Source organism: Acanthopagrus latus, chromosome 10 (genome assembly GCF_904848185.1).
Source record: "Acanthopagrus latus isolate v.2019 chromosome 10, fAcaLat1.1, whole genome shotgun sequence".
Taxonomy (NCBI): Eukaryota; Metazoa; Chordata; class Actinopteri; order Spariformes; family Sparidae; genus Acanthopagrus; species Acanthopagrus latus.
The window spans coordinates 11,091,192-11,117,534 of record NC_051048.1 but is presented as its reverse complement, the minus strand read 5'-3'; the positions used below and the strand labels follow the sequence as shown (position 1 = coordinate 11,117,534).

Genomic DNA, 26,343 nt, shown 5'->3' with positions numbered 1-26,343 from the left:
AGAATTGTATTTGGCTACAAACTGCATGTGCAGATAATTCACGTGTTAGCGTGACACATTTGTTCCACCGTCTCCGGTTCTGCTTGTGTTCTGTTGTGTTACTACATCAGTACGACTGCAGAGAAACCTGACTTCTCAGCCAGCGGCAGTTGCCTTGACGACAGTGCCAGCTGTCAAGCAGGAAAAAAAAAAAAAAAAACTTATCGTACAAACTTGTTTGGCTCTAACATTTCATACTTAATTACTTGATCGACTCACCCAGAGGAGTTGTTATGAAGCTCCCGCCAGAGTCTGATTGAAATAAATTGAACGATTACATAATTCGCTCCCTTAATCTTCCCCACCCTAGTCTTTCTGTTTTCTGCTGTTCCTGTCGCTATCTCTAAAATATAACAGGGAGATTGATGGCGTACGACTAATCTGCTGTAGGGCCCCATTTCGTCATGGTTGTTTTTGTGGCCATTTGTGTGCGTGCACACAGTGCGTTTTAGTCTTAACCTTTTAAAGTATTAGATTGTCAGAGTAAATGGACTTCAGCGGGAACATTATTTAGAGCTTCTGTGGACTTGCAAATTGAAATAAGAGTGATTCATAATGGATTTGTACACAATATTTTTTCAGATGCATTTAAATGCCGTCGGGGGAAATATGCAGAGGGACAGAAACGGACGAACAGTTCTTTTAAAATGGCTTGCCAGTTGCAGCATCACGCTGTGTGTGTGACTGCCTCTGTGTGTGTGACTCATTAGGACACCTGTGGCTGTCCAAGTGGGTACTCTGTCTCTACACACCCTTTGTTGCTCTTTTAGTGTGTGGGCAGCGCTGACTGAGAGGCATTAAACACTGACTGTGTGTTTTACACACACACGGAAGATGTAGTTTTTGTATTACTCTAATTAATCATTTCTCGCAGCCTAGAATGCTGGATGAAAATGTGTCGACACATACCGCATGTGTCAGTGAACAAAGAGGGGGTTGTAAGTCGACTTATGAAAATAGAGAAAACAACTAAGCTAGTTGCCCCCCCACAGAATCCTGAAGCTTACAGTAGATTCTTCACTTGTCACTGATTTATTCAAGCAGTCAGGTTTGTCTGATACAAAGGTTGAAACAAATTTGGTCGGAGTTGATGATGCCAATATTTCATGGCTGGTGCTCTGGCACTCGGTATTCCATTTAGCCGCCCTAGCCCCCCCCCACACACAACCCTTGCAGGAACACTATATTAAATTATATGACCACATTTTTCATGGAGACAAACCCGCCCTTGAGATTGCCCGTCGAAGCCAGCTCGCAAAGGCTGCCATTCAACTTGGCATAGCTGTAGAACGGAAGGTGGGAGAGACTCGCAGAGAAGTTCCGTCAGTAATATTGTGCATTTTCTGAGCTACTACTGCTCAAATGCATAACGATTCTTCATGCACCGCGATGCATCTCAGCACATGGCGTCCTCACTGATCAGTATTACTGCACATGGCTACTTTTTCATCATTTGAATTCCCCTTTTTGTTCAGGAAGTCCTTCCAGTCATCAGACTGCAGTGTTGTGCGTTATTATGTATTTCCAGGCATTCCTCTAGTAATGATCTTGTGCGGGAGAAAACGCCCTTTTTGGCCGGTGTGCCATGTGATCCTTTGCCGTCAGTATGCGGAAAGAGACTCGGGCTCGTTCGAATCATTCTGAGGTCTTAAAGTTGCTCAATTCTGGGAACTCACAAGCGCATTAAAAGGTCAACACGTTTGGTTTCAAAGCTCAAATAAGTTTGACTATGTCTGCAAAGAAGAGCCAAAAGTCATGCCATGGGGCCTAATACAGCTAATGCAGTCTCGCTGTGTATTGAATGTGCTCATGATGGAACATTATATAAGAATCTGAAAAGCCACATGAGTATGAGTTCGGGGCTTCCAGTGGACATACAGTGCATACGAAAATGTTGGCAAAATTTACAGGTTCTGTTTCTACCAAGCACATTCCATCTGGGTTGGTTTGGATGCTCTGAGCCTCCTACCCCCTCCAAAGCATTAACGTACATTATTTAGCAGTCCTGCTGGCAAAGCCACTCTCCTGTCTGTTTTTACATCTAATCTCAGGCCACAGCTGGGTGCTCAGCCGATGCAATTTGGGGGAAAATGTTTGCGGCGGAGATGTTAATCACCGGCTTTCACCAACCCCCACCCCCCACCTCTTTTTCATCTATATATGGATGAAATTTATCCTCTTTAGATTTGGGCAGAATGTTTGCACACTCTGTTTATGTCAATAGTGTGTTACAGTATTTCAATCAGTGTAATCTGCTCTGGTAACTCTAAACATTCCTTCAAGAACTGATAACGGTTTCATTTATTACCACAGCTGCTCGCCTGCTGGATAATCATTTCATCGGAAACTTTCACAGACTTTTGTTCTGGATTTTATGGTGGAATGATAAGAGCACGCTTAAAACATTCCCTTTAGCTGCGCACACACACACACACACACACACACGCACACCCCACTGATGGTACATGGATGTTGAACATGCACCACTGTGTGATGCTGAACTGGGATTGGCAAAATCCAGGATTAGAGCATTCATAATCTGGTTGCTGTGGCACTATGGGACACTGCAGCTCAGGAGGGATACCAATCCTATCGCCATAGCAACCAAGAGAGGGAGAATCCACTAAAGAGTGTAACAGCACGGTCTGCCCTGTAAGTGAGAGATTCACTGTTACTGGGTTATGGCTACGTAGTGAGACAGGAGTGCAAGCAGGAGTTAGCTTTTGCAAATTATCTGTTGTAGTTTTAGTGTCCCATGATGGATACACCTAAATTGAAAGCAGTCTTCATTCTAACAGTTTATGAATGGAGACCACCGTTTTATCTTCCAGGTCTCCGTGAGACATCAACAGATTGAGTCTGCCAATGGAGTCACCATTAGACCAGTGGGAGTGTCAGAGTGACGTGGCCCAAAATTGGACGCGCAGTGCCTGTATAGCAGATGATTGTGGGGCTTAGTTATGGAAGGGGAGAGATCACCCAAAGGAGCTTAGCCCGAGACCAAAGTTCTCTTGGAAAAGAAGCTATCTGCCTCAACGTCTTTTTCCCAGAAGTCAAGATTTAGCTACTTTAGGTCTTAATGGACTACACTCACTTTTAGGGAATTTGGCCCACGTGGCTTGGCGTTGAAACCACCACTGGCTGGAGTACAGCGCTCGAGATAGCTCCACCTTGTTTTGCAAATTCTCACCTACCACCAGTGGTGTCTAGTCCCCGTACGTAAATAGATGGACGACTCATTTTATTTTTGCATGTTCTGAGGTTATTTTTCATGGGTTTTTGTTGTGACACTGGTTGCATGGATGGGTAGGGGGGCCCTAAACATACATGTTTTTGCAGAAAAAGGTTTAATATATTTGTGAGAAAGTTTACCGCAATCAGAGCACAACTTGTTTTGGTAAGGTTCGTAGTTGACTACCCTACATCTGTAATGATTTTTTTTAATGGTAGATGTGTAAATCTGGTTCAGTTGGTTGATGAAATTTTCAGGTTTTCTCAGTGAAGTGAGTATATTTAGCTCTGCCGCCATTAGAGAAACTAAAAGGTTTAAAGGTGATGTTAAGGATTTATATAGAATGTATACTGTAAGCTCCTGAAGGTGGAGGATGGTTTCCCATGTGCACCGGCCAAAAAGTTTTGGCTCATGTCACCTTTTAGGGGCTAAGTAGATCAGGGAAAAAAAAAAAAGATCTTACTCCTCAAGTGTATATGGATCATGTTAGGGAACGTCAGACTAGCATTCATTTGGAGTTTGTGTCCACCTGATTGATATAAGTCCAATAATTAGCTTTCTTCTGGCTCTGTTCTGACACCATCTCCTGAGAGAAATGACTGGTTCTTGAGACAGAGCCAAACCATAAAGTCGTAGGTCTTAAAACCAAAATGTTGATCTTAAAAAGGCAAAAGAACACATTATAAAGCTAATGGGAGCTGCAGAGTTGATAATTGGTGATGAATGTCTGTGGTTCGTTCAGCTTTATTTAGGGAAGAGTCCACAGGTTGGAATCTGATGTCAACAATGCAGATTGCACATGAGCAAAGCATTCGAGAACTGATGGGAAACAACAAGGATGGAGCAGACAGCTCGGGGAAGAAAAGGAGGTAGTAACAACAGTGAGTGGTGGAGCAGGAGGCAATTATTTAAATTCAATGTCAACACGGACAAGCACAGCGTCTGAACACCAGTCAGAACGATGTGGTGCCAAGAGGTGTGATATTAGGGTTACTACCTTGAGAATGTGTGTGTGTGCATGTGTGTGTGTGTGATTTAGTTTTCAAATTGTCATCTATTTCCTCTCTCTGTCTTGTCTTTTCTCCTTCCCCACAGTCAGAGCTGTTCTTCTTCTCATCTCTCATACAGCTCTGTGGGTGTTATGTCTCCTATTTTTGGCAGGTTCATCATACCACACACCAGCTTTCCTCTCTGGTTGATGGTGTTTTTGAGATGCTATGCTAAGGTTGCAAGGCTTGAAACAATGTTAATGTCACACCAATTCAATTAAACAGAGCAGGGGTAGAGAGGCTCACTGAGATTAATTTGCTTTGCTGGATCCAGGCCAGGCACCAACATCAGTAGCTACAACACACAGTACCTGTGTGTGTGTGTGTGTGTGTGTGTGTGTGTGTGTGTGTGTGTGTGTGTGTGTGTGTGTGTGTGTGTGTGTGTGTGTGTTTGTGATTACTCACTCTTTGTCCTTCAGACCTTCACACCCTCTTATAGACAGACAAAAATGACAAGTAGAGACAATTAGAAGCTTATAATCTTTTTTCAAAAACTGCAAAAATAACATCCATCTAATGTCCATCTAAGAAAAGTGCAAGTTCCTGTTCCACTTTTCCCCTAATTTCCTGTCATGTTTCTACTGTTGGCTATAAAGGCATAAATGGCTCCTATTTTAATCAGTTCAACAGATTACAAAATTGGTGATCAGAGGGTCGCTGGTTCAAATCCCAGCTCCCCCAGGCTGAGCTGAGCTGCACGTCTATGTGTCCTTGAGCAACACACTGAACCCCAACTTGCTTCTGATGTGCACTTGTCACCTTGCATGGCGGCATCTGCCATCAGTGAAGGGTCCTTTAAAAAGGAAAAACATAGGAATAACCATAGGAATCCAGTTGATTGCTCCTGCCTTCGTCTCTTAATGTCTTTGGTTAACTGTAGCTGTTTCCATGCCAGTGTCATTTTGAAGACAATTCATGATGCAACTTTTACAATTCACTTGGAGAAACTGGGAAACCATCATGAGAAGAATTTATAGTAGGATCTAGTAACAGAAACATAAATCAGAACAAAACACAGAGGACAGTCTTAACAGATCATACTAAGGTAAAAAAAAAATTTTATGTTCTGACCTTTATGGAGAATATGGATATGGTAGTAAAAAGCATATTCATATTTCATCTCAGTGCTTGGATGTCAGACTGAACTGCAGAACCGTGACTCCTCTGTGATACATGACCTGGGTCGTGTGGGAGGTGTACAATCTGGATTACCCTGTTAATCTGTGCAGCATACGTATGTACACTGAATACATGGTGTATGTTGGATTGGTGAAGCTGGAAATTCAGTCAGTGTTTGAGTCAAGCGGCTGGTTGATACTCAGCATGCAGTCCCAAGCACTTATTTCTGATTGGACAGGCAGGCTTTACAGTTGTTGCAGAACTGCAACATCTGGCCCATCCTAGTATCCAGTACCAGCTGGATAGTGTAGCTCCAGACTAGTTTGGTTTGACTCTCGCTATCCAGTGCCAGGTCATTGGTATTTTTTCCACATGTTAACAAGTATCTCAACTAACTGCAAGTAACTCCAGTCACAAAAAGATGGTCTTGGGACTTGACTTGGACTGTAATGCTTGACCTCGAATCCCGACTTTTTTGACTTTGACCTTGACTGCAAGAGTAAAACTCAACATTTGCTGCACTATCTTTCTGGTACTGGATGGGCCAGATGGGCAAGTAGAATTAGGCACTAGTTCTAGCCTCTGTAAAGCCTGTGCGTCCACACAGAAATGGGTGCTGGGGCCTCAACGGTGCATATCGCAGATTTATTGATGGAAGTAGTTCTTTAGGAGTCAGAGAAGGGTCTGTAGCTTGTCCAACTCCCCAAACAGAAAGAAACTCCTTCACCAATACAAATAGGTATCAGATATGTCTGGCATCGCTGCTCAGCTTGAATGATTAAAAACAACACAACTGCCAGTTTGCATCTTGACCTCTACTTGCCTGAAATGACTTAAAACTTGAGAGTCTTGAGACTTTTAAAACTGCTTAAAAAACAGTCCTACCATTAACCAGTGGTGACAACAGAATTTAAGGTACTGGGTATTGTAAGCTATGTTAATGCCAACACGTCCTCATACCTAAACGACTGAATAAGTCTCATAAGATGACATTGATCAGCCACAACATTGCTTAATATTAAGAAACAAACCGAAACTGAACCAAAGCAGCTCTCAAATGTCATGGCATGGTCATAGGACGGCCTAGGTTCTGGCAACGGGATGTTTGTAGTGGATCCTTTGGGTCCCGTATGTTGAGAGATGGGGCCTCCATGAAATGCCCTAGACTTGTTACTGCATGTCAGATGCTTGATCAGAATGTGACCTGGGGAATTTGGATTGCTGTTGCCTTAAGGGGGTGTAATTGGTCTGCAGCAGTGTTTGAATGGTTGATTCATTGCATTGTAACGAGAAGATCAATTGACTTTCGCGTTCACACTGGACACAAGCTGTGGCCTCCTAAGTAAAGTTTTGTCTGACACGACCTCATCCCTAAGCGGACTTTGCCAGTCTTCATGAATTCCTCCATTGCTGCCGTTATGATAACAACCGCCACTAGAGGTCGCTGTCTAAAAACAAATGTAAATCTGGGTTGTAATGAGCTGTTTTAATAGTTAGTCAATCATGCAGTTTTCTTTTTGATGAGGACAGCTTGGTTAATGCAGGTGTGAAAGCACACACGTGTATTGCAATCGGAACACATCTGATTGGCTAGATCACATATGTACATTCTGTAGTTTGCATCGTGATCAGATCTCTGCCTGATGGAAATCCAGTCCATACAGCCAGACTACAACCTTGAGAGAAAAATCCACCCAGCAACACCTTTTCGTTCGACTCTGAGAATGATTATGTGTAATCCGATGGTCATATGCTAGAAAGCTTTTCTATTGGCTTCTCATCAGTAAAAGGTGTACATTATCACGCCCATGATCAGATGCAGATGTTATTTTAATAACAGGAGGAAATGGGATCTTAAGAAGTGTTCTAGCCGCAGCTCTGTGGCCCATTGAAGGTGGAAAGCTATCAGTCCTGTCTTTGGGAGACTTTCAACATGTCACTCTCCTGTCACTTTTAGGTCAGTACAGTAGTGTAGTAAGCTATGTCTAACTGAGGTCTGACACAGAAGAAGCCATATTCTGCAGGTCTCTTATTGTGTAGCAAAAGAAAAATCCATGTATAAACCTTTTCCAAATCTGTGTTTCCATAGCAACCTGGCCTCCAACTTCTATAATTCATGTTTTCTTTTTTTCATAGCGGTTGTGTTAAACAGCCTGTTCCTTATAGATAGACCCTGCATTCCAAATCAAGTTAAAACTGGGTTTACTTGGTGTTTAACGCTGATTAATGCGTATATGTACATGTGGCAGAAATGTGCCTGATAGAGTGTGTTGAATATTAAATCCCAGATTTGTGTTTGCTTGGATAACTGACTGCAACCCCCCCGCTGCATTACAAATCTCTGTTACATTTAATGCACTTCTTGTTAGTTTTTGTATCTGACTTGCGTCGGCCTCAAGCTAATGTCAGCTGGTAGTGTCATGTTAGTAATAAAAAAAAGGTTAATTGAATGACCCATTGTTTTTGTACTCAAATTCTAGCTGTCGCACATTGACGCTAAGAAACTTAAAAGATGAACCATACTTCATGATTTATTATGTAATTTGTGATAAACCCTATGTTAGCATTTAGCTGCTAATGTTTCAAGCCCTATATTATCAAACATTTCTCTTTCCTTTCCACCGCCATTAAACCCTTCCATGCAGCTACTGTACACACACACCATCACATTTTCCCCCCACAGCGGGAACATAATGCAGTACAAGTGGCTTTACCCAACGCCCCTCCTCCCTCCGCAGCCAGTGAGCCATATGGTCGATCACAGATTAAAAGCATTTGTTGTCTATGCCTGCCCCGCCCAGTGGATTACCAAACCACAGAGGGAGCACAGAGGAGGAGGAGGGGAAGTGGAGGAGGAGGAGGAGGAGGGGTTGTGTGGGATGGGAGGGGAGAGGCGTAATAATTTAGTTTAGCTGTGGAGAAATGAAAGTTGTGACTTTCCTGTTTAAACTTTTGATGAGCCGAAGACATGATTTAACCTTCCTCTTGTTTGACCTTTGTCTTTTTAAACCACACACACCACACACACACAAATTCTTCAGCGGGCTAACCTAATTGAATGACTTATTTTGGCAGATGATGGCTGTTTAGAGAGGAGATTGGAGGACACGTTAAGTGAATTACATCCAGGAGAAGGTTAATGAAACTAAAAAGGCCTATTAGGTGACAAAGCAGTGGAAGGCCATGTTTAATTGTTGTTTATTTTAATGAATGATAGAGCCGCTCTGAACCGCAGTGATACAGTATGTCTGTATATTTTACAAAATTGTTACTATGCTAGCATTTAGCATGAACGTGTGAGTGTCCACTGCACATTAGTCAAGAATTGCTCCTTAAAGTTTCTTGTGGCAAGACTAATTAGGACCTCTAAGAAGAAATGCACACACGGTTCTATACTTGGTCCACACATTTTGGATTAACCATAATGCTGCGTAGAGTTTGGGTTCAAAAGTATGTTATTTACCCACCCTTTTTCAAGTATTTATCATGTTTGCTGTTTAGCTAAATGGCTCCCTGAATGGAAGTTACTGGAAGTTAAGTTACTGAAAAAGGGAAGGGAAAACTTGGAACTGGAGTCAAAGTAACGCAGCTCTCCCAACCCAACTTCCACTCAGCCACTTAGGACGACAGCACAGAGCAAGATGTAAAAGCTATGCAGATGACACTGAAGTGTTCATTTGCAAGCAGCTGATGACCGTCAACATCCCCATCTAAATTGTTTAATGAACTCTTAAAACTTTTAATTTTGATGCATGACAACAAGATTTTCATATCAAATGAAGACAATAAATAAACTGCCACTCAAAATGCTTATTTTGAGAAGAACAGATTTTAACTCACAAAAACATTATGCCAATAATTTAACTCATGCTTTGGTTTGCTCTTTTCTTGACTATTAAAATGTTTTTGTTTTTTAACTCGACTACACAAGAGCACAGAAATTAGATTCCACTTTTTATAACAGACATGTCTTAATTAATAAGTGATTACAGAGGAACACATTGTTTTTGATGCTTATGGTTTTCATAATTCAGAAGTACTTGTTTGCCTCAATTTAAAAGCTTAGTGTGACTTTGTCAGATAGGGGAAATGCAAAGATCATGTGCCTGTTTACTCAGTTCATATTCATTCATTCATTCATTGAAATCCCCAGTGCTGCTTTCTCATGTGGTTTCTGTGACTCTCAACAATGAGGAGTCTTTCTCCCATCACTAACATATTCAGTGAATGAGAATTGTTTGGCTGATATTTTCTACAATGGGAGTATTGTGTGAGTCATGACCTATACGACTGCAAGGAGAATGGGGACATTTACCTCCCTGATGTGATCAGACAAGGACATGTGCACAAGAGGTGAATACAACATAGATCTGACCGTGGATAAGACATAAACAGATGTGTAGAGACAGCAGGTACACAAGCTTATATTAAAACAGCATTCCAGTCATTCTGTGAACCAATCAATTGCCTTGAAAAGGTCTGTGTTACTTTAATTTGCATTCAGTCCAGCTGGATCGATACAGCTCCGCTGTGGGCTATAGTCTGACACCAAATCTGCATTAGCAAAACACCACGTCTGCCTCCATTAAACAGCCCATGACGTAAGGTCCAGTGATAACAATACAGAGGAAAAGTCACTCTGGGGGCTTGTTAAAAGCCAGGCATGTTGCTGGTGTTGTACACCACACACCGGGTGGGGTCAATTCATGTGATGACCACCAGTGTTCACACTTTCAATTAGTCTATAGTCTAACTATCAAATATCAGAGACAGTAATGCCAGATAGTGACATCAATTTAGTGTTCTCCCCCTTAATTTTCTTGCATATGGAAAAAAAAAGCCACTCTTTCTTTTTCCAAACAGTTGACCTGAGAGGTAGAGAAGCACTTTATCAGGTGTTCACCAAGCATGCAGTAAAAAGCACGGCTTAGTTTTCAGTCTAGGTGAAGGCATTTAGGAAAAGGTCGCATGGGGACGGGTTACAACTTCAAGGGAGCCACTCCACACACTTAACGTGGCAACCAGCAAGGGAACACACACTGACAGTATTATTTACCAGTATCATTTACTGCTATGTGCATGTACTAGCCTTACACCAATATGTCTTTTCTGATATTATTTTCACCTATTTCACCGTAGTAAGGAAAACTTCATACATACAGAGAGCGAGAATCAGGTTAGGGTTAATAAGACTGCTTTTGTTTGGTAGATAACACTAACGCTGTCCCACTTTGTCACTTCAGTAATAGACTGACCCGTTCAGTCAAACATTGTCATTGAAGGCCAGAAACGATGAACTGAAACATCTGCACAAATACAAGACCTGACACCAATCTTTTTTTGCTGGAATCTGAACCTGTGGAAATATACAGATTGCAACATTGGCCCCATTTGTTTACGCCCAGCAGTATAGATATATCTCTGTCAGCCAGGCCACAAATCGGATTGTCTTTGTCTTGCATTTCCTGGGCTAGTTTCAAACTGGGTATGCCTTCTCCAGTGCATCTGAGGCTGTTGAACTGACAAAGACGCTAACAGAACAGCATCTTGTGGAGTAAAAAAACCCACAATCAAACCCACGCCTCTCATTTACTTGGTGATTCAAACGATATGGGAGTTTGTTCACTGATTGTATCAGTGTAAATATCAGAAACTATCTCCCAAATCTAAGATGGATTCACCATTTGCCTTAAATTATATCAGACAACTATCCCACCCATCTCATATCACTGTAATTAAAATACTGTATCATCCACTTATTATGGTATTTATTGGTCATCAAAGAGCACCTGCCTTTGAGCAGGGGTACCACTGATGGATGATGGATATGATTTTGGGTTTAACTGGAGTTTTCGTGTCTAATTGGAAAATAAAGCACTTGATGTGACAAACACAGCATACTATTACAAATTATAAGCACACATAGGCCTTGTTTCAGTCCCTGCTGTGTGTATCTGCTGTGTGTCCTCCCCCTTCCTGTTTTGGCATGCCACCCTATGCCGACCACCCTCTCTCTCTCTCTCTCTCTGTCTCTCTCTACATGCATAGCTGGGCTGGTGGGTGTAAAAATAGCCTGTTTGGTGGAGTGGGGAGGGGGTGTTGGTCAATGGTCAGGGAGTTGGAATTAGCATTGAGGAAGAGCTAGCACAGTGCTGGCAGCAGTCACAGGACACAGGTCCGGTCAAGTTTAGCAACAGGGCGCTGAGGCCGAGGGCCAAAGGGAAGTGAGGTGTTGCTGGACTGAGGGGGTCGCCCCCCTGGATGGTAGCCCGCGAGGTTTTTAGGGGGAGGGTAGAGGAAGCAGGGGCAGAGAGTGGATTAGCAGAGTGATTAGATGCGCTCACTCAGATTCTTTTACGTTCTGATGGGATAGACTTGTAAACCTTGCAGCATGGGCAACGCAGCCATGTGTAAGGTGTGTGGCTCGGACAAGGGCCTGAGGACCACCGGGAGCCTGTCTAACCTGGACCAGAATGCTTTGCCAGACTACTACTGTGTGGAGCACTTCCCTGCACAGCCTCCACTGATGCTGGTAAGAGCCCTCACTGGCAGGTGCAGCCGGCACTTTCGGGCAACAGGGACGCTCTTGACGTGCTTTTTTGGAGGTTATTTTGGGAGGTTTTTATAGATGAGAAGGTTTCAAGTAACTTTTTTTTGAAAGCAGAAACTTTGAAGCACTTGAAAGTCAGTTTCAGCTCTTGACTTCAGAGTTATTTTGGATGACAGAACTGTTGTTTGTATCTGTTACCGACAAACTGCACAACCTGCATGTAATCAGTTGTTTATCACATTAGACACCTTTGAATTGACCTGATACATTTTCCAGTTTCTAATGAAAGCGTGTCTTGAGTACTCAGAACTTCTGACTTGAGGATGGATCAATCCTGATCTGTACCTTACAATAGGTATTAACCGACAAATGGTTCAGGTGTTTAGGTTTGGAGCTTGTGTGTGTTGGTGGTGTTGGCGTGTGTGGGATGGGGTGGGGTGTTTTCACCTCTCCTTTTAAAGGTCAGTGTGACATTTTTGTTCCTAAAGTATCCCCACACAGCAGCGTGTGGACTCTTGAAAAGAGATGTAATGACTTTAGCAGCATGCTGCTGCTACTGCTGGAAATGCAAGGCAAAAAATATCACTCATTTAGTCTGTAGCTGAGTCTTACTGTGTGTTTCTAGATGATCGTTTCCAAATTAAGTTTTTGAGACAGTATTTGACCTGCCTTAATGTCTAGTTTTAAGATGCTGGAACTTTTTTCTCAGTGCAGCCAAATATTATGCTATAAATGTAGTATCTCAAACTATTTAACTGTAGTTTGCAGTGTTAATATTGCAGGTTCCTTAGCACATTTTGGTGCATGAATACATAAACTCTAAACCCGAATGTCACACTTTACGAAAAGGTGACGACCCAAATGCAGAAACACACAGGAGGTAGGCAGTTAGTCTGAAAACAAGATTTATTGACAAAAACCAAGACGAGCAAACACCAAAAGTCTAAGTAGCAGCACAAAAGGCTAAATAAGGTACCAAGTAACAAGAAGTGCAACTAATGAAAAACAAGTGGAACAAAACAACCGAAACATACCATGGGGCAAAACAGGGAGATGCTGGAGAACACTGGGAGGCACTTGACTGGACTGGAGAAACACACAGGTGGATTACATAAGGGGAACACAAGGGGAACATAGAAACGAACTGACAAAGACAGAATGAAGCACAGGCTTCAGTGCAAACTAACAAATGGTTGAGCTACAGATGGAGTGAGGCGGGGGAAAGGACAGGTGAGGAAAAGGAGCAGAAAAACACTGGAAGGTGGGGAAATTTACACAATAGGACAAAATGAAAAGTAACGCACAACACAGGAGGGCAAAACTCCAAAATAAGACAGGAAATCAAAGAAACACAGCCAGGATCACAACACTAAAATTGTTTATGGGGCTTCATAAGCATCATAATAGTAACTGTAGTACTAAAGAATAAAGCTTTTTATATTGATGTACTGACTGTCCGACAATGTTTAAACATAGCACATACTTAAAACACAACATAATATCTTTCAGTAACAGTTACAAGCAGGGAGGATTTTGCAAAGATGTCATTGCTGGTGCATTTAAGTGCTGAAGGTGGATGAACAGTAGTCTTTTGTTAACACACTAAGAACCTGCTCACAATCAGTCTGTAGTTTAGGACAAGGCCAGAGTTTACTGCATTATCATTTAGAATAACATCATCTTGACGAAAAAAGGGGGTCAAAGTTTTCTACAGAGTTTTTTAGATTCTGTCAGTTCATTGTTGTGTTTGTATTTCCAACTAAAGTACAGTTTCGGGCTCTTATGAACATTGTTTCCAGCAGCAGGCTGCATGAGTAGCTGGTAAACATCATGGAGAATTTAGCAGCTAAAAAGCCATGTATACTTTTCTTAGATGTGGTTGGAAAACCAACCAGAGCTAAAAGATAGTAAAAATTGCACTTCTTTTCAACAGGTGGACCTCACCTTAATATACCAAAAGTGTGTGTGTTTCAGTACCTATTCAAGCTCATTTCAGCCTGGAAGGTGGAAAATCATTTGCAAAACGCACAGTGCGTCTTCTGAAATAGTCAGCAGGAGTGGGATATTTACATGAATAAGAAGTAGCTGAAACGTTCGCAGCTAACCAAGTTACACTGAGCCTAAATAAAGCACAGTTGAAACTTTTATTACCTCAGATGACAGATTTGTAGACCTGAAAAACACCTAAAAGGTTGCAGGTTAACTCAGCGACGGCTGCTGTAATTGGCCTGTGTAGGAGGAGGAGGAGGTGACCTGGCAGCCTGCAGTGACCCCTGGCAGCACAGGTTCCAGCTGAGCTTCTGTTGATCGGATGGGATGAAAGAGAGAGGATGAGAGAGGAGCCACAGAGAGAAAAGTCGGCGAAACAGCAAAGCAGCATGACAAATAGTGCGAGTAAATGAGTGCATGTGCGTGGCGGAGTCAAACACGTTGACCCTCAGCAATGGCTTTTCTCGCCCGACACACTACCACGTGAATGGATAATTACAGGAATAAACTGCTGTTTATGGATGTGTTGTCCCCAGACTGGTAGAGAAACAAGGTCAGGCTGCTTTATATGCAATTAGGACAAGAAATGACAAAATGTTACTTTTAACATGTAACTTCGGATTCAAAGTTCTAACAAGGGACTGTGCTTGGATTCTCATTAGCTTCAGCATCATTAGCTTATCATCAGCTATTTCACTGATGTGGCTCAACAAAGTCCATTTGAAAAATTCTGAGTATGTGTGAAAGTATTAAGTCTAGATACAGGCAGTAGCTTGAGTAGTACAATCTAAACTCACGCTGTCGACTTCCTGTGTTTGATGCCTTCACTGGAGACCTCTGTTCACACTCTGTTTCATTTACATTTACATTTAGGGCATTTAGCGCTATAGTCAAAAGAGACTTGCAGACCAGCACATCAGGTTTGGGGTTCAGTATCTTGCCCAAGGACACTTCGGCATGGGGATCGAACCAGCAACCTTCCGATAACAAGACGCTGGTAATATAGACTAAAATTATAGCGTCATTATTTTTAAGGCTATATTGCCAAGCCTTAGCGCAGAAAGATGATACCGTCCTGCTGACGGGGGCTTTCGAAGTCCCATGACAGATAATGTACTTTGTAAGTACATAGTGATGGCATATAGTTTGTTGTCTTCCATGTTTGTGCACCTCTTCTTCTGACACATTAATGTATAGATGCAGAAGTTCAGTGACAGTGCTCCCATTCCCTACAGATACTGTAGTAGCAAGGGGTGCTCGCTCATCCCCACATCTCTGTGCTGGTAACTCTGAAATCAGCTGGATTTTTATTCCATGTAGGTTGCTGGTGTGACATTAAAACTCCCCCCATCTTCTCGAAAGGCACAACCCACCGTCCTCCTGATTTGGACACAATCTATTCTGGAGAGCTATACATCTTGACCCATGGCCCCTGACCCACCGCCACACTGATATACTGTAGCTGTGGGCAGCTTTAAAGGGCCTGCCATTTTCTCCTTCATATGAGCTGTAAGTGAACACTTACAGGGACATAGTAAGAAAAGTAGTCCTGCACCCATGAAAGACGACAGCCAATACTTGATAAATACATGTATGCAATGAAAAAGTAAGTCATTAAAAGTCAATATTTCTTACATTATGTATTGTATTCCTTAGTACAAAGTATATACTGTATACACCTATATTGCTTCAGTTGTAGAAAACCTTGACAAGGACAATTCCCCAGCCTTATATCATTATATCTAAATTTATCTGATACAAATGATCCTCCAGGTCCTGCACTGTATGCTAAAAGGTCCACAGGAGCAGCTCTGATTGGCTGGAAACAGTAAATACCTGGACATTTCTGAGTGGTCTTCCAAGGCTTATCAGAATGGTGTTGAAGGTAATGGAAACACAGTGAAGGTGAAGGTGGGGTGTAAAGCTGGACCCACTATAGATCCAGTTATGACAGCTTGATGATAATGAATTAGAGCAGGCTATTTATAGCGCTCCGCGGGAATACTGTAGTATGTGATTATTAATATGAAAGGCTCACGCCTCCAACTACAAAATAAAAGCATCCTTTTAATTGGCTAATTGTGGGGGGTTTGGCAGTTGTTATGATATCGGTTGCGCTGATTGAAGTGCTGTTGTAATTGCTAAACAGTGGGTGTGTTCATGGTCTAATGTATGCAAGAGCTTTGAATATCAGAAACACACACATGCACACACACACACACACGCTTACACACACACACACACACACACACAGAGCCAGCACTAAGGGAGAAGTGCAGTTGCTAGTAAACACAGATACTGTTATTCCGTCCTGATAGCTAGGAATAGAATGTGCCCCTTCAATCAAATAAACAAGGACACAGCTGCAACTTATGTGTGTGAACACACTCTGGTTCTGATGTGGGTCACATGTCCCCTTTGGAGTCATTCAAGTTAAAGAAACCGTTCATGTTAGAAGTAGGTTCTGGTTTAGTTCATGGTGTTAGTTAATGGTACGGCAAACGCCAATTGATGGCAATTCTCAGTATACATGATGAGAGCATACTCCTATTAGCTACACTTGGCTTAAAGGGGCAGTTCCTCTCCAGAATAAAAGACAAAACAAACACCTTTTACCTCTTACCTGTGGTGTTATTCATCATCTAGATTGTTGTGATGTGAGTTGAGTTGTTTGTTTTGGGGATATCAGCTGTGTTTCCTTCCAGAAATCTTGACCCCGTTAATCAAAATAATCCACAGACCATGTCCATCGAGATGGATGAAAAGCACTACGCGTAAGATGGAAAATACGTATTTGATTTTGTGCGGCCCCTTCAAAGCTGCAGTAATCACTTTTTTAGTCACCATACGGCAGAGGAACTCCAAAACAAGCTGACAGACACACAGGCGGGAAATATCGTCACCTGTATAAACTTTATCCTGCTCATATTTTTTACAAATGTCCAATATTCACTCTCCATTTTTTCATATTTGGTTTGCTCGTCACCGATCGGACTTTTCTGCGACTGGACGCTCTTTTGAAGAAAGCCGCCTGTTGTTGCTGGAAATGAGACTGAACCATTTAGCTGTGAACCTTAAAATGTGCATTAAAGTACTTATTTTACGTAATGTACTTAACTTACGTCACATATGCAAAATCACATACTTTACCTAGCGTATTTGATTCAAGCAAACCATCTTATTCAAATCATCTTACAACTGTCGTAAAAATGACCTATTGTCGTTTAGGTATGAGGATGTGTTATTCTTGTTACACTCTCTCTCTCTCTCTCTCTGTCTCACACACAGACACAGACACACAACTAAAAATCAAGTAGACAGTTCTATACCCTTCATGCTTTCTGTGCTTACTTTACTAACTCTGCTGACAGACAGAAAGCCTTGTTGTCATGGTTACCTCCAGGGAGGGCAGCGCTCATCTGTGTGGTAACTGGGAGGGGCGAGGATGCTCCCAGCCTGGGTCTAACTGGTGTCTACACTGTGTGTGTGTGTGTGTGTGTATGTGTGTGTGTTTGGTATGCATTATTGATACATCTCCTTGCGCTCCACAGATAAAGACAGTGACTTTGTAAATGAATGTTTGATGCAGTGTGTTGCTGGAGGAGCTTTTGGACCGCGCTTCGTCACGCTTGGCAGGTTTGATTGAGTCATGAAGTGATGTGTCTAGACAGAAGCAGGAACGGATTATTACAGAACGAACACGACACGATTATATCTGATTTTTTTTTTTCCTTAATTTTCTCTTAATTAAACCTCCTATCCCCATAATAAAACCTGCTCTTTAACAGCGGTGAAAGAGCAAAGACCTTCGTGTTTGACTAAGATTTTTTTTTTTTCTTACAGTTTAATGCCAACTCACTCCAAACATGACCTTGATGTGACTGTAGGCTGTTTACGGCAGTTTTTTTTTGTTTTTGTTTTTTTTTCTGATCTGCACAGCACATTCATAACACTTTCCCATCAAGAGAGTGACAAACTGACTAAGCTCCTTATGACGAGGATTTATGAAACTATTTCTGTAGGAAGCAGGCTGCCACAATTCTCCCTCTCTCTGTAATGTTAAGTGTTTTCCATCAAAAAGCCACATTTGTCTGAGAGTCCTGTTGGTCAGGACTCTCAGACAGGGTAACCATAGCAACCCGCCAGTCACAGAACGATGATTAGGGCAAGGTCTTGTATAATGTGACTCTGCAGCCCTGGAGGGAAAGTGAGGATATTATCAGCTTCATTGTGGCAATGGCTGCTTTGTGCTGGGCTGCGGGAAAACAATGCTAACCCTGTGCGAACGCGTGCGACACACTGTACTGTCTTTCCAGCACTTATTTGCGGCCCTTATTTTTGCGGTCTTTTTTGTTTCACTGGGAGTGAGCATGCCTGGGTTCTCCGTGCTTTCCATTCGGGACATGACAGCGGCGCAGACACAGGTGTCGGTTTAGAAAATTTCAAAGTTTGCAACATTACTAGATTACTCGACAACCCGCTCTACCTCCTGCGCTACAGCCGCCCATATATGACGTGAAAGAGTTGCATGGCTCCTTTTACTGAATTGGTCTTTAATGAATGAATTGGGGTGTGTGTGTGTGTGTGTGCGGTAGAGGGAGAGAGAGTGCTAGACTGTGGCTGCTCAGATGTGCGCTTACAGATGTTGATCAGAGCAGAGGGGAAAGCTTAGCAGAGAAGTTGTCCAGTGGCAGTAAATGTACAGTGCAGCTTACACCACACGATTATACCATGAATAAACTCTGCAGCTCTTCAATACACAAGCAGAACTTATGTTAGAGTGACAGCTGTCTCTTGTCCTTGCTGATATCCATAATATCAACGCTCATGATGTTTATCTTGCTGGAACGTCAGTCTGGTTGCGATGGGAATGAATTACTTATGACTATTAACCACCTCCCTGCTCTCTGTTTGAGACAGAACATTAACTGTTCCACTTGAAGCAACACTGACTGGAGTGGGGCTTTACAGTAAGTGGGGGAATTTACCCTAATGAATCTTAAATTCGACTGCATTGCCTGTCTCGAAGAGGCTTCAAGTCTCTGCAGTTTGACTTCTGTGGTCGTGTCATTGGTGTTAAACTGCCGGTATACTGTAAACTTCAAGGTGAGTGTGGCGATGTGTGCAGAAAAGCCCCGGCAGCTGTGAGTCTGAGTGATGCAGTGCAGCTCTCTGCAGCTGACTGCAGGTCAGCCAGAAACATTAGACAGGACGCTTGTGAAGCAGACACCCGCGCTGCGGTGTCACCGCTCATTTTACACATCATCGGTGCTGCAGTCCTCTGTATGAGGACATTTCAGCGGGGTAATGCTGTAGGTGACGGAGACCGGGACAGACTGTGATGAAGGGGAAGGACACTAAAAAAAGCTTACTAATGAAAATATGAAGCAAACTGTGACCTTGCCAATGAGAGACCGTCGCTCAGCTAGAAAACAAACACAGATTAGCAGGTCGGTGAGTCCCCACCATCCTCCGCGTGGTGCTACGGCATCTTTGTGCCTGAACTCTGACCTCCCCCATGGAAGGAGTAACGCAGTTCGAATGCAGTAAAAAAAAAATAAGCATCAGACGGTGTTTTTCCACCAGAGGAGCAGAGAGCTGGGAGCTTTGAACAAGCTGTGTGTGTGTGTGTGTGAGCCAGGATTTAGCTTTAGTGAAGGCACTGAGAGGGAAACTGCTGAATCATTCTGCCTCCTTACAGTCTTGGTCCGTATCCAACTGCTGCACAGTCAGTATCCAAAAACAAACAAGGGGACATGTCCTTCCCGAATCACGGACACGTACATTATTTTGCACCAGGGAAAATAATCAGTCTAATTATTGCACAGAATGATTTATCGTGTGATTGTGCTCACTTGGAATTTTAACCTTGAATAAACCAGTTTTTCCTGGTTTCTGTCTTTTCTGTCTGGTTTATACAGATTATGTAGTGGTTACTGGGACCAGCTTGTAACTTAATATGAGATGTGTGACAGTACAGTTTTGTGAATGGAATTGTTTTATGGGATACAAGTGTAGCATTCATATTTTTGCTCACCTTCTTCATGTTCCAGTGGTTGTTGCTTTTGTACATGTTTCAATCTGGCTGTGTTTCATTCCATGTCAGGTTAAGTGCTCTTCATCATGGCTTTACAGGAAAAATACTCATGTATCATTTAATAGCCATTAAATGGGGGACTGCTTTGAGACTCATTCAGCCGGAATGACTGGGTTGTGATTCCACCTGACAGCCGGTGACAAAACACGCATGCGGTTTGGACAAATAATGTGGGCTATTTTTGAAAACGTGTTTTTCCTCTGTCTCCTCCAGTCGGACAGTAACACCAGCTTCCTGCGAGCGGCGAGGGCAGGGAACATCGACAAAGTTTTGGAATATCTGAAAGGGGGCGTGGACATCAGCACCTGCAATCAGGTAGGAGACAAATAATATCATTCGCTCACACACTCCCAATCAAGCACGATATAGACAAAAAAAACAATGTCTTTATAGTGGAAGTGTGCAGAGACATTATAAAAGACCATGTAAAACACTGTGACAATAGCCAACTTCATTAAAACCCCAATAAGAAACAACACGCCACAAACTCTTAAATAAAGTTAAACTTTTTAAACCTATGAAACAGGTCACAGGAAACACATATCAACAGGGGAACAGACTTTCAAGTGAATGTCCGTTCCATTCACTCGTCCATTCACTCTTGTTTTACGTCCGTTTCTATCGCTCTCCCTCTTCCCCTTCTTTGCCTCCTTCATCAGCAGGCTTCTTGTACTTTTGCAGTGTAGAGTTTCCACAATTTTTCCAGTTGTTCCACTGCTACTTGGGCATTGTGGAAAACAACGTATCTCCCTGTTGTAGTTGTGCAATGGCAGACGTGCTTCCTTTGTACGATGAAAAATCCCGCCCGGTGGCAGACCGGATAGCATTGTGACACACCAATCTATACGTGGATGGTGTTATATTCTCTGCAGACATTATACAGTGACATCAATGTTTACTTCAGAATGATGGATTGAAGCACAAAAGTTGTCTATTACCAGTTTAAAGGAGTGGAGCCATTGCTGGTGTAATTTTCCTGCTATATCATGTCAGAGTTCGGGCCCTGAAAAAGGTCTCTACAATCTGCAGATCAAGCAGACATGGAGCAAAGTCTTGGCATTCTTTTTGAGTCTTCTTTGTGTCCACCTGATGACTGTATTGTCCAGGGTTTGCTGTCTTTTTTTCTCTGGTTTGGTCTTCAACCCCTGAGGAACTGCTTCTTTAGCTGCTAAATACTCCACAATGTTCATCAGCTGGTTGCCACCAATGTCTGTCTGATTATTGTTGCTAAGCTAACAGGTTTATCAGAACCTTTCAAATAGAACAGCTACTGCTGTTAATGGAAACAATGTTACCGAGAGTGAAGTTTGCAGGGCGATGTGCCGAAACGGTAAGCTAGAAAAATGCGAAAATGCTGTAAAGAACTGAGGAAAACTGCAAAGTTGGTAATACCCTACATGGGATTGTCGCTATACGCACCATCTTTGACATTACACATAATCATTTGATCCATTAGTGATATTAAAAATACTGATAATGCAACTTTGACCTGGCTTTAAAGTGAGTCCAGTGGTTCTTGCTACCCTATTAGCCTACAATCCACAGAACATATTATTCTGAATGTGCTAATGTGCTCATGTTGTCCACCTCTAATCTCCATATACACATTATGTATTATTATCATCAAAGTTGCTCTGCAATTCTTTTGGGAGAGGTACATGTTTACCAGGGAGAGTTTATTTTTACCTGCTCATTATCTAGCCTCCTCTAAGTCCATTAGCATTCCAGGAACGTGCCGGGGGGTGAAACCTGATAGGATGTAAACAGTCCTGTCCTGGCAACCGTCACGAAAACCAGTCTAGTAAACACAAGTCACACTGAGTTGAAGCACATGATTTACTAGCGGCTCTGTGGTGTGTGGAGACTTTAATTGAGCCAGTGTTGTGGGGAATGATGTTGGCGCAGATTGCTTTGGCCCCTTAAGTTATGTTTCTGTCCCACTGTCTAGTAAACCTTCAAGCAAAGGGTCAGGGAAGCCTGAAAGCAAACAAGGTGTAGAACTGATCGGATAGGCTTACATCGCAATCGTAGTACATGTCGTATGTCAACCTAGCATGTGAAGGACGTGTAGGACGTTCTTGGGTAAGTGGTTTTCAATCACTGTTTTAAAATATTTGACTACTTTAATGTTTTATAGTGGGTCAATCAATTCTCCTTCCACACATCGTAATGGCCTTTTGTCACATTTGCATCAAGCACACACCAAAGCACATAAATGGGACTTGTTTGTGTCACAGTGGGCCTTTGGCAGCTTGTTCATGTATTGAGCTTGAACTTTCTACTGGCAGGTATTTGCACCATCATTCATGCTTTCCATGTGGTTACATACAAACTGACATGCACAGATTACGGACATCATTTCTTTACATTTTGGATACGATGACCTGACCAAACCCCTCAAAAGTTCTCCGCCTTGGTCAAGATGCATCAGTCTGTAACTCAAACTCATTGTAAAGCATGCTTCGCTTGAGTACCAATTAGCAGCAGTTAGTGACTTCAGTGTGTTGCAACCCTCCCCTTGTACTTTTGTATCAAGCTCCTACATTGAGTGTGAGGGGTTTCTTTGCCTGCGAAAAAAACATGTTCAACTGCGATTAAGGGGCCAGCCCTAGTAGAGTCAAGTTAATGTATGACTTTCACATTTCAGTATGAACTAACACAGTTTATTTGAACTGATATATCTGAAATGGTACCTTGTGGGTGCATTTAAACTTGGGTTTATCAGTTATCAAGATAAATAATTGAGGTTTTCTACAACTAAACTGCCTTTTCTGTATGTAGAGAGGTTAGGCAGGTGGTGAAAGATATCACTGATGTTTGACCTTGAGGTTTTATCATACACACATACATACACAGATACACACTTCGTGTACAAACACATATCACTCAATCAGACAAAGAACCATTATCATCGGTCAAAAGTTATAGCAATGCAGGTTTGACACCCATGGGACTTTAATGACTCCATTACTAAGATGGAGCACTAGTATTGGTCTGTAGTGACTGTAGTAAATGGTTTTTGATAGGACAGGGGACTCTCCTGTTCTCACTGCTAATAATACTATATCGTTGTCTAAGGATAGTGGGTGTCCTACTCTACAGACTATAAAGCAAATGTGTGATTTGTGATGTTGGGCTACATAAATAAAAACTGATTAATGGGTGACAACTGTTAACCTAGTATTGAAGGGCCAATTCAATCCATATGCCAAGCCTGGAATTCCTGAGAAACTAATCTCCATTCGCTGTCCATGCGATGTGGATTAAAGCTTTGGAAAATCAAGTAAATGGACTTCAATACAAGCTTGATCAAGAGTGCACTTGCACATTCAAATATCAATCTTATCAACAGTCATTTTGTGTAATAACCATTAAATAAATAACCATTAAACCCATACTTTTTAATGGTCAGCAGACTGTCACTATTACAGTAGTGTCTAGACCAGGAAGCACTTTGTGGAAGATGGTATAGGTCCAAATAAAGACCAGAGGTGGACCCAAACACTCCAAACTAGAAGAGTGCGGTCAGTATAGTGACGATCTCATCCAGGCTTAAAGACAAGATGGCAGGGAAAGGATAATGAAAATGGGGGATTTATTCCTCTCATATAATGTGAGGCATGACCAAAACATACAGAATTAATCTGCAGATGCACTGGTTCAAGATAAGATTAAACTTTTCTGTGAATGTGGGTTTTTGAGCCTCAAACAACAGCCAAAATATGACCTGCGATGGACAAAGGTGAAGTGCTTTTTGCCAAGTCCATTGCCTGAAACGCGTTACTTGAACTCACAACACAGCCCACTCTCATGGTACCGAAATCATACACCAGTTGATCTTACGTCAGTAGGTACTCGGTAGAAGACCAAGTGTCCCTAGTGGAAACCAAACTGATCGCTTGCAACTCCGTGCCACCTAGTTAAGAGGAATAAGATGTCAGCAGTCAAAAGTCTTATCAAAAACTGTGACTAACCACAACCAGGAGAGGTCTTTGGGCACACAGTCATAAATGGGCAGTAAAATACTGGGCTGATGAGTCCAGTAGTATGCTAAATTAGCTGCAGACACATGCACACACACACACACACACACACACATACACATACACATGACCAAACTGTGCAATGATGCTCATTACAGCTCAGTATCATAGTGCACTGATGAGATGGTATTCACTCTGATTATTACAGCATCACCCCGCTGAGACGACTCCAGCGCCAATAAATTAGTTTTTCACCACTTTCCACTTGCATTGCTTTAAAAATTGATAGCTGATAGATCTAGCAGATCATCGGGAATCGTCTCTTAAGTGATTGCGCTCATGTGGGCTGACAGAATGAGGTAACAGATACTATGGATAGAGGCGTGGGAGGACAGGCCGTGGTACATGATAAACGGGTTAGTGGGTTCTAGGAGGTGGATGGCGGGCATGGTGGAGGAGGTGTGCAAAGATGAATAAGGGTCCCTTAGGGTTATGGTAGAACTGGAGGTTGTTCTTTTTATGAGTGGCAGCTGCTTATGTTTCATGTTAAATCAAGAGAAAACAGAAAATACATCATGCTTTTGCATACAGAGGGTTCATTAATTAGAACACTGTGAGTACATTTGATTTGAATACATTATTTATGACAGCGGACAAAACGTCCCCCCCCCTCACCACATGGGAATATGTTGTTGAAATAGCAACTTTTATCATTGGCCGTCGGTGGCCGTCCTGCGGGTCGAAAGACACCGGAACTCATTCATCTCTGCAACCTCAGAGACACAGCTGAAAAATAGCTGTCTGGTCTTTTATGGGAGAACAGTTGACAGGTGCTACTTCAAACACTGCTGGATGCTTGTTCTGAGATGAAAACAGTGTTCAACAGCTTCTGCTATCACTCTCTTTTCACTCTCTCTTAACTCATGCACCTAGGTGGCTAGATTGATATGTAGAAAGATGACAACCTACACAGGTCTGATTGGATTGTTTGTCCAGCTGCTAAAAAAACAATGATGCTCAAGTGTGAGGTTCAGGAATTGAAAATCCCAGTCATATCATGAATCATGAATGCTGATTATTAAACATTATAACCATCCAAGATAGACAAACCAAGGACTATGAGGGAAAAACCTGTCTGTGGAGAAGCACTACACCACCCACAATCCTGAAATACAACAATGATCTGAATCTCTGCTACCTTTTCTCTCTAAGCTTTTCAGCGCCGCTTCTCACTTTTTGACATTTTCATCTGATCTTGCTGTTGTTGAATTTGTTGATGTTGTTTTTTACCTTTTAATAAAACCATTTTCAGACATTCCCATAGCCTAAGGCAAAATTAAAGAATATCAGACCCAACCGTAATAGTAAAGTACAACCAGGGAAAGTGGTATATATGTATATATATATATATATATATGTCACTTAATTATTGTATTAGAAGTTGACACATGTGAAACTTTTAACCTGTTTAGAAGATTAGAAGAAGGCTGGTGAATAGGTTTGTCCAGCCCAACAATGTGGCAACCCACCAGGATTTGTCCCGGTGTGCCAGATGGTCAGTCCGCTGCTGTTTGGTATCGGATCGAATCCAATTTTTGTGGTGTTGCCCACCCCTAAGTAGTACCTCCCAAGACCTATTAACACACTGTCATGTGGAAAGTTTCAGAAACCCATCAATAATTTAGTAAAAACTGAATGTAACAGACGACTTCCCCATACAGATAGACACACTTTAAGCCTCTCCATTAAAAAACAAGAAACAGCAGGACATAGCTGGAATATATATCTGCTTTGTTACTGACCTCAGGGTAGTGAAAACCGGAACATAGTCAAATGATTCTGGGGCGACCATTCGCTCCCTTTGGGATCCCACAGGGAGCCTCTGTAGGGACCCTAAGAGTCTAGTGGGACCATCGGCCTCAGGGGGCTGTGTGATGACGGTTAGTTGGGCTGTGTTGGAGGAAATTACTTATCGACTCAGCAGCTCTTTTTATTCTGCAGCCCAGTGCTCATGCTAGGGTTATTAAATCAGTACTGGGTCATTTGGGAGAGGGGCAAACTAGGTAAACCTAAATTTACCTCTATTCTTTTCCGAAAGAGGCAAAAGCCTGTCATGTTACTGTTATAGCTGCATCAATCAGTATCATTGATATTAACAATCCTGTGTAATGTAATAGGTGTTACTCATAGTTTACAACCCCACAGGGCCTCTTTTAGCTCATCATTTTGGTTTTACAGCCATCAAAATCCACTCACTTAAACCTGATTAGCCTGCTCAAAAACCG

General features: G+C 42.3%; 1 protein-coding gene across 25 annotated transcripts in view; it reads left to right on the top strand.

The window, feature by feature from the left end:
- The window catches only part of ank2b (ankyrin 2b, neuronal), a 186,512-nt gene that overhangs the window by 93,692 nt on the left and 66,477 nt on the right, over nt 1-26,343 (top strand). For 23 of the 25 annotated variants that reach the window (XM_037112339.1, XM_037112338.1, XM_037112353.1 and 20 more), the window contains exon 2: nt 20,289-20,390. In XM_037112339.1, coding sequence (XP_036968234.1) covers nt 20,289-20,390 — 102 coding nt within the window. Of the gene's footprint in view, nt 1-11,830; nt 11,972-20,288; nt 20,391-26,343 lie in introns of those variants that run through there. The other 2 variants (XM_037112340.1, XM_037112332.1) reach the window with 2 other exon arrangements.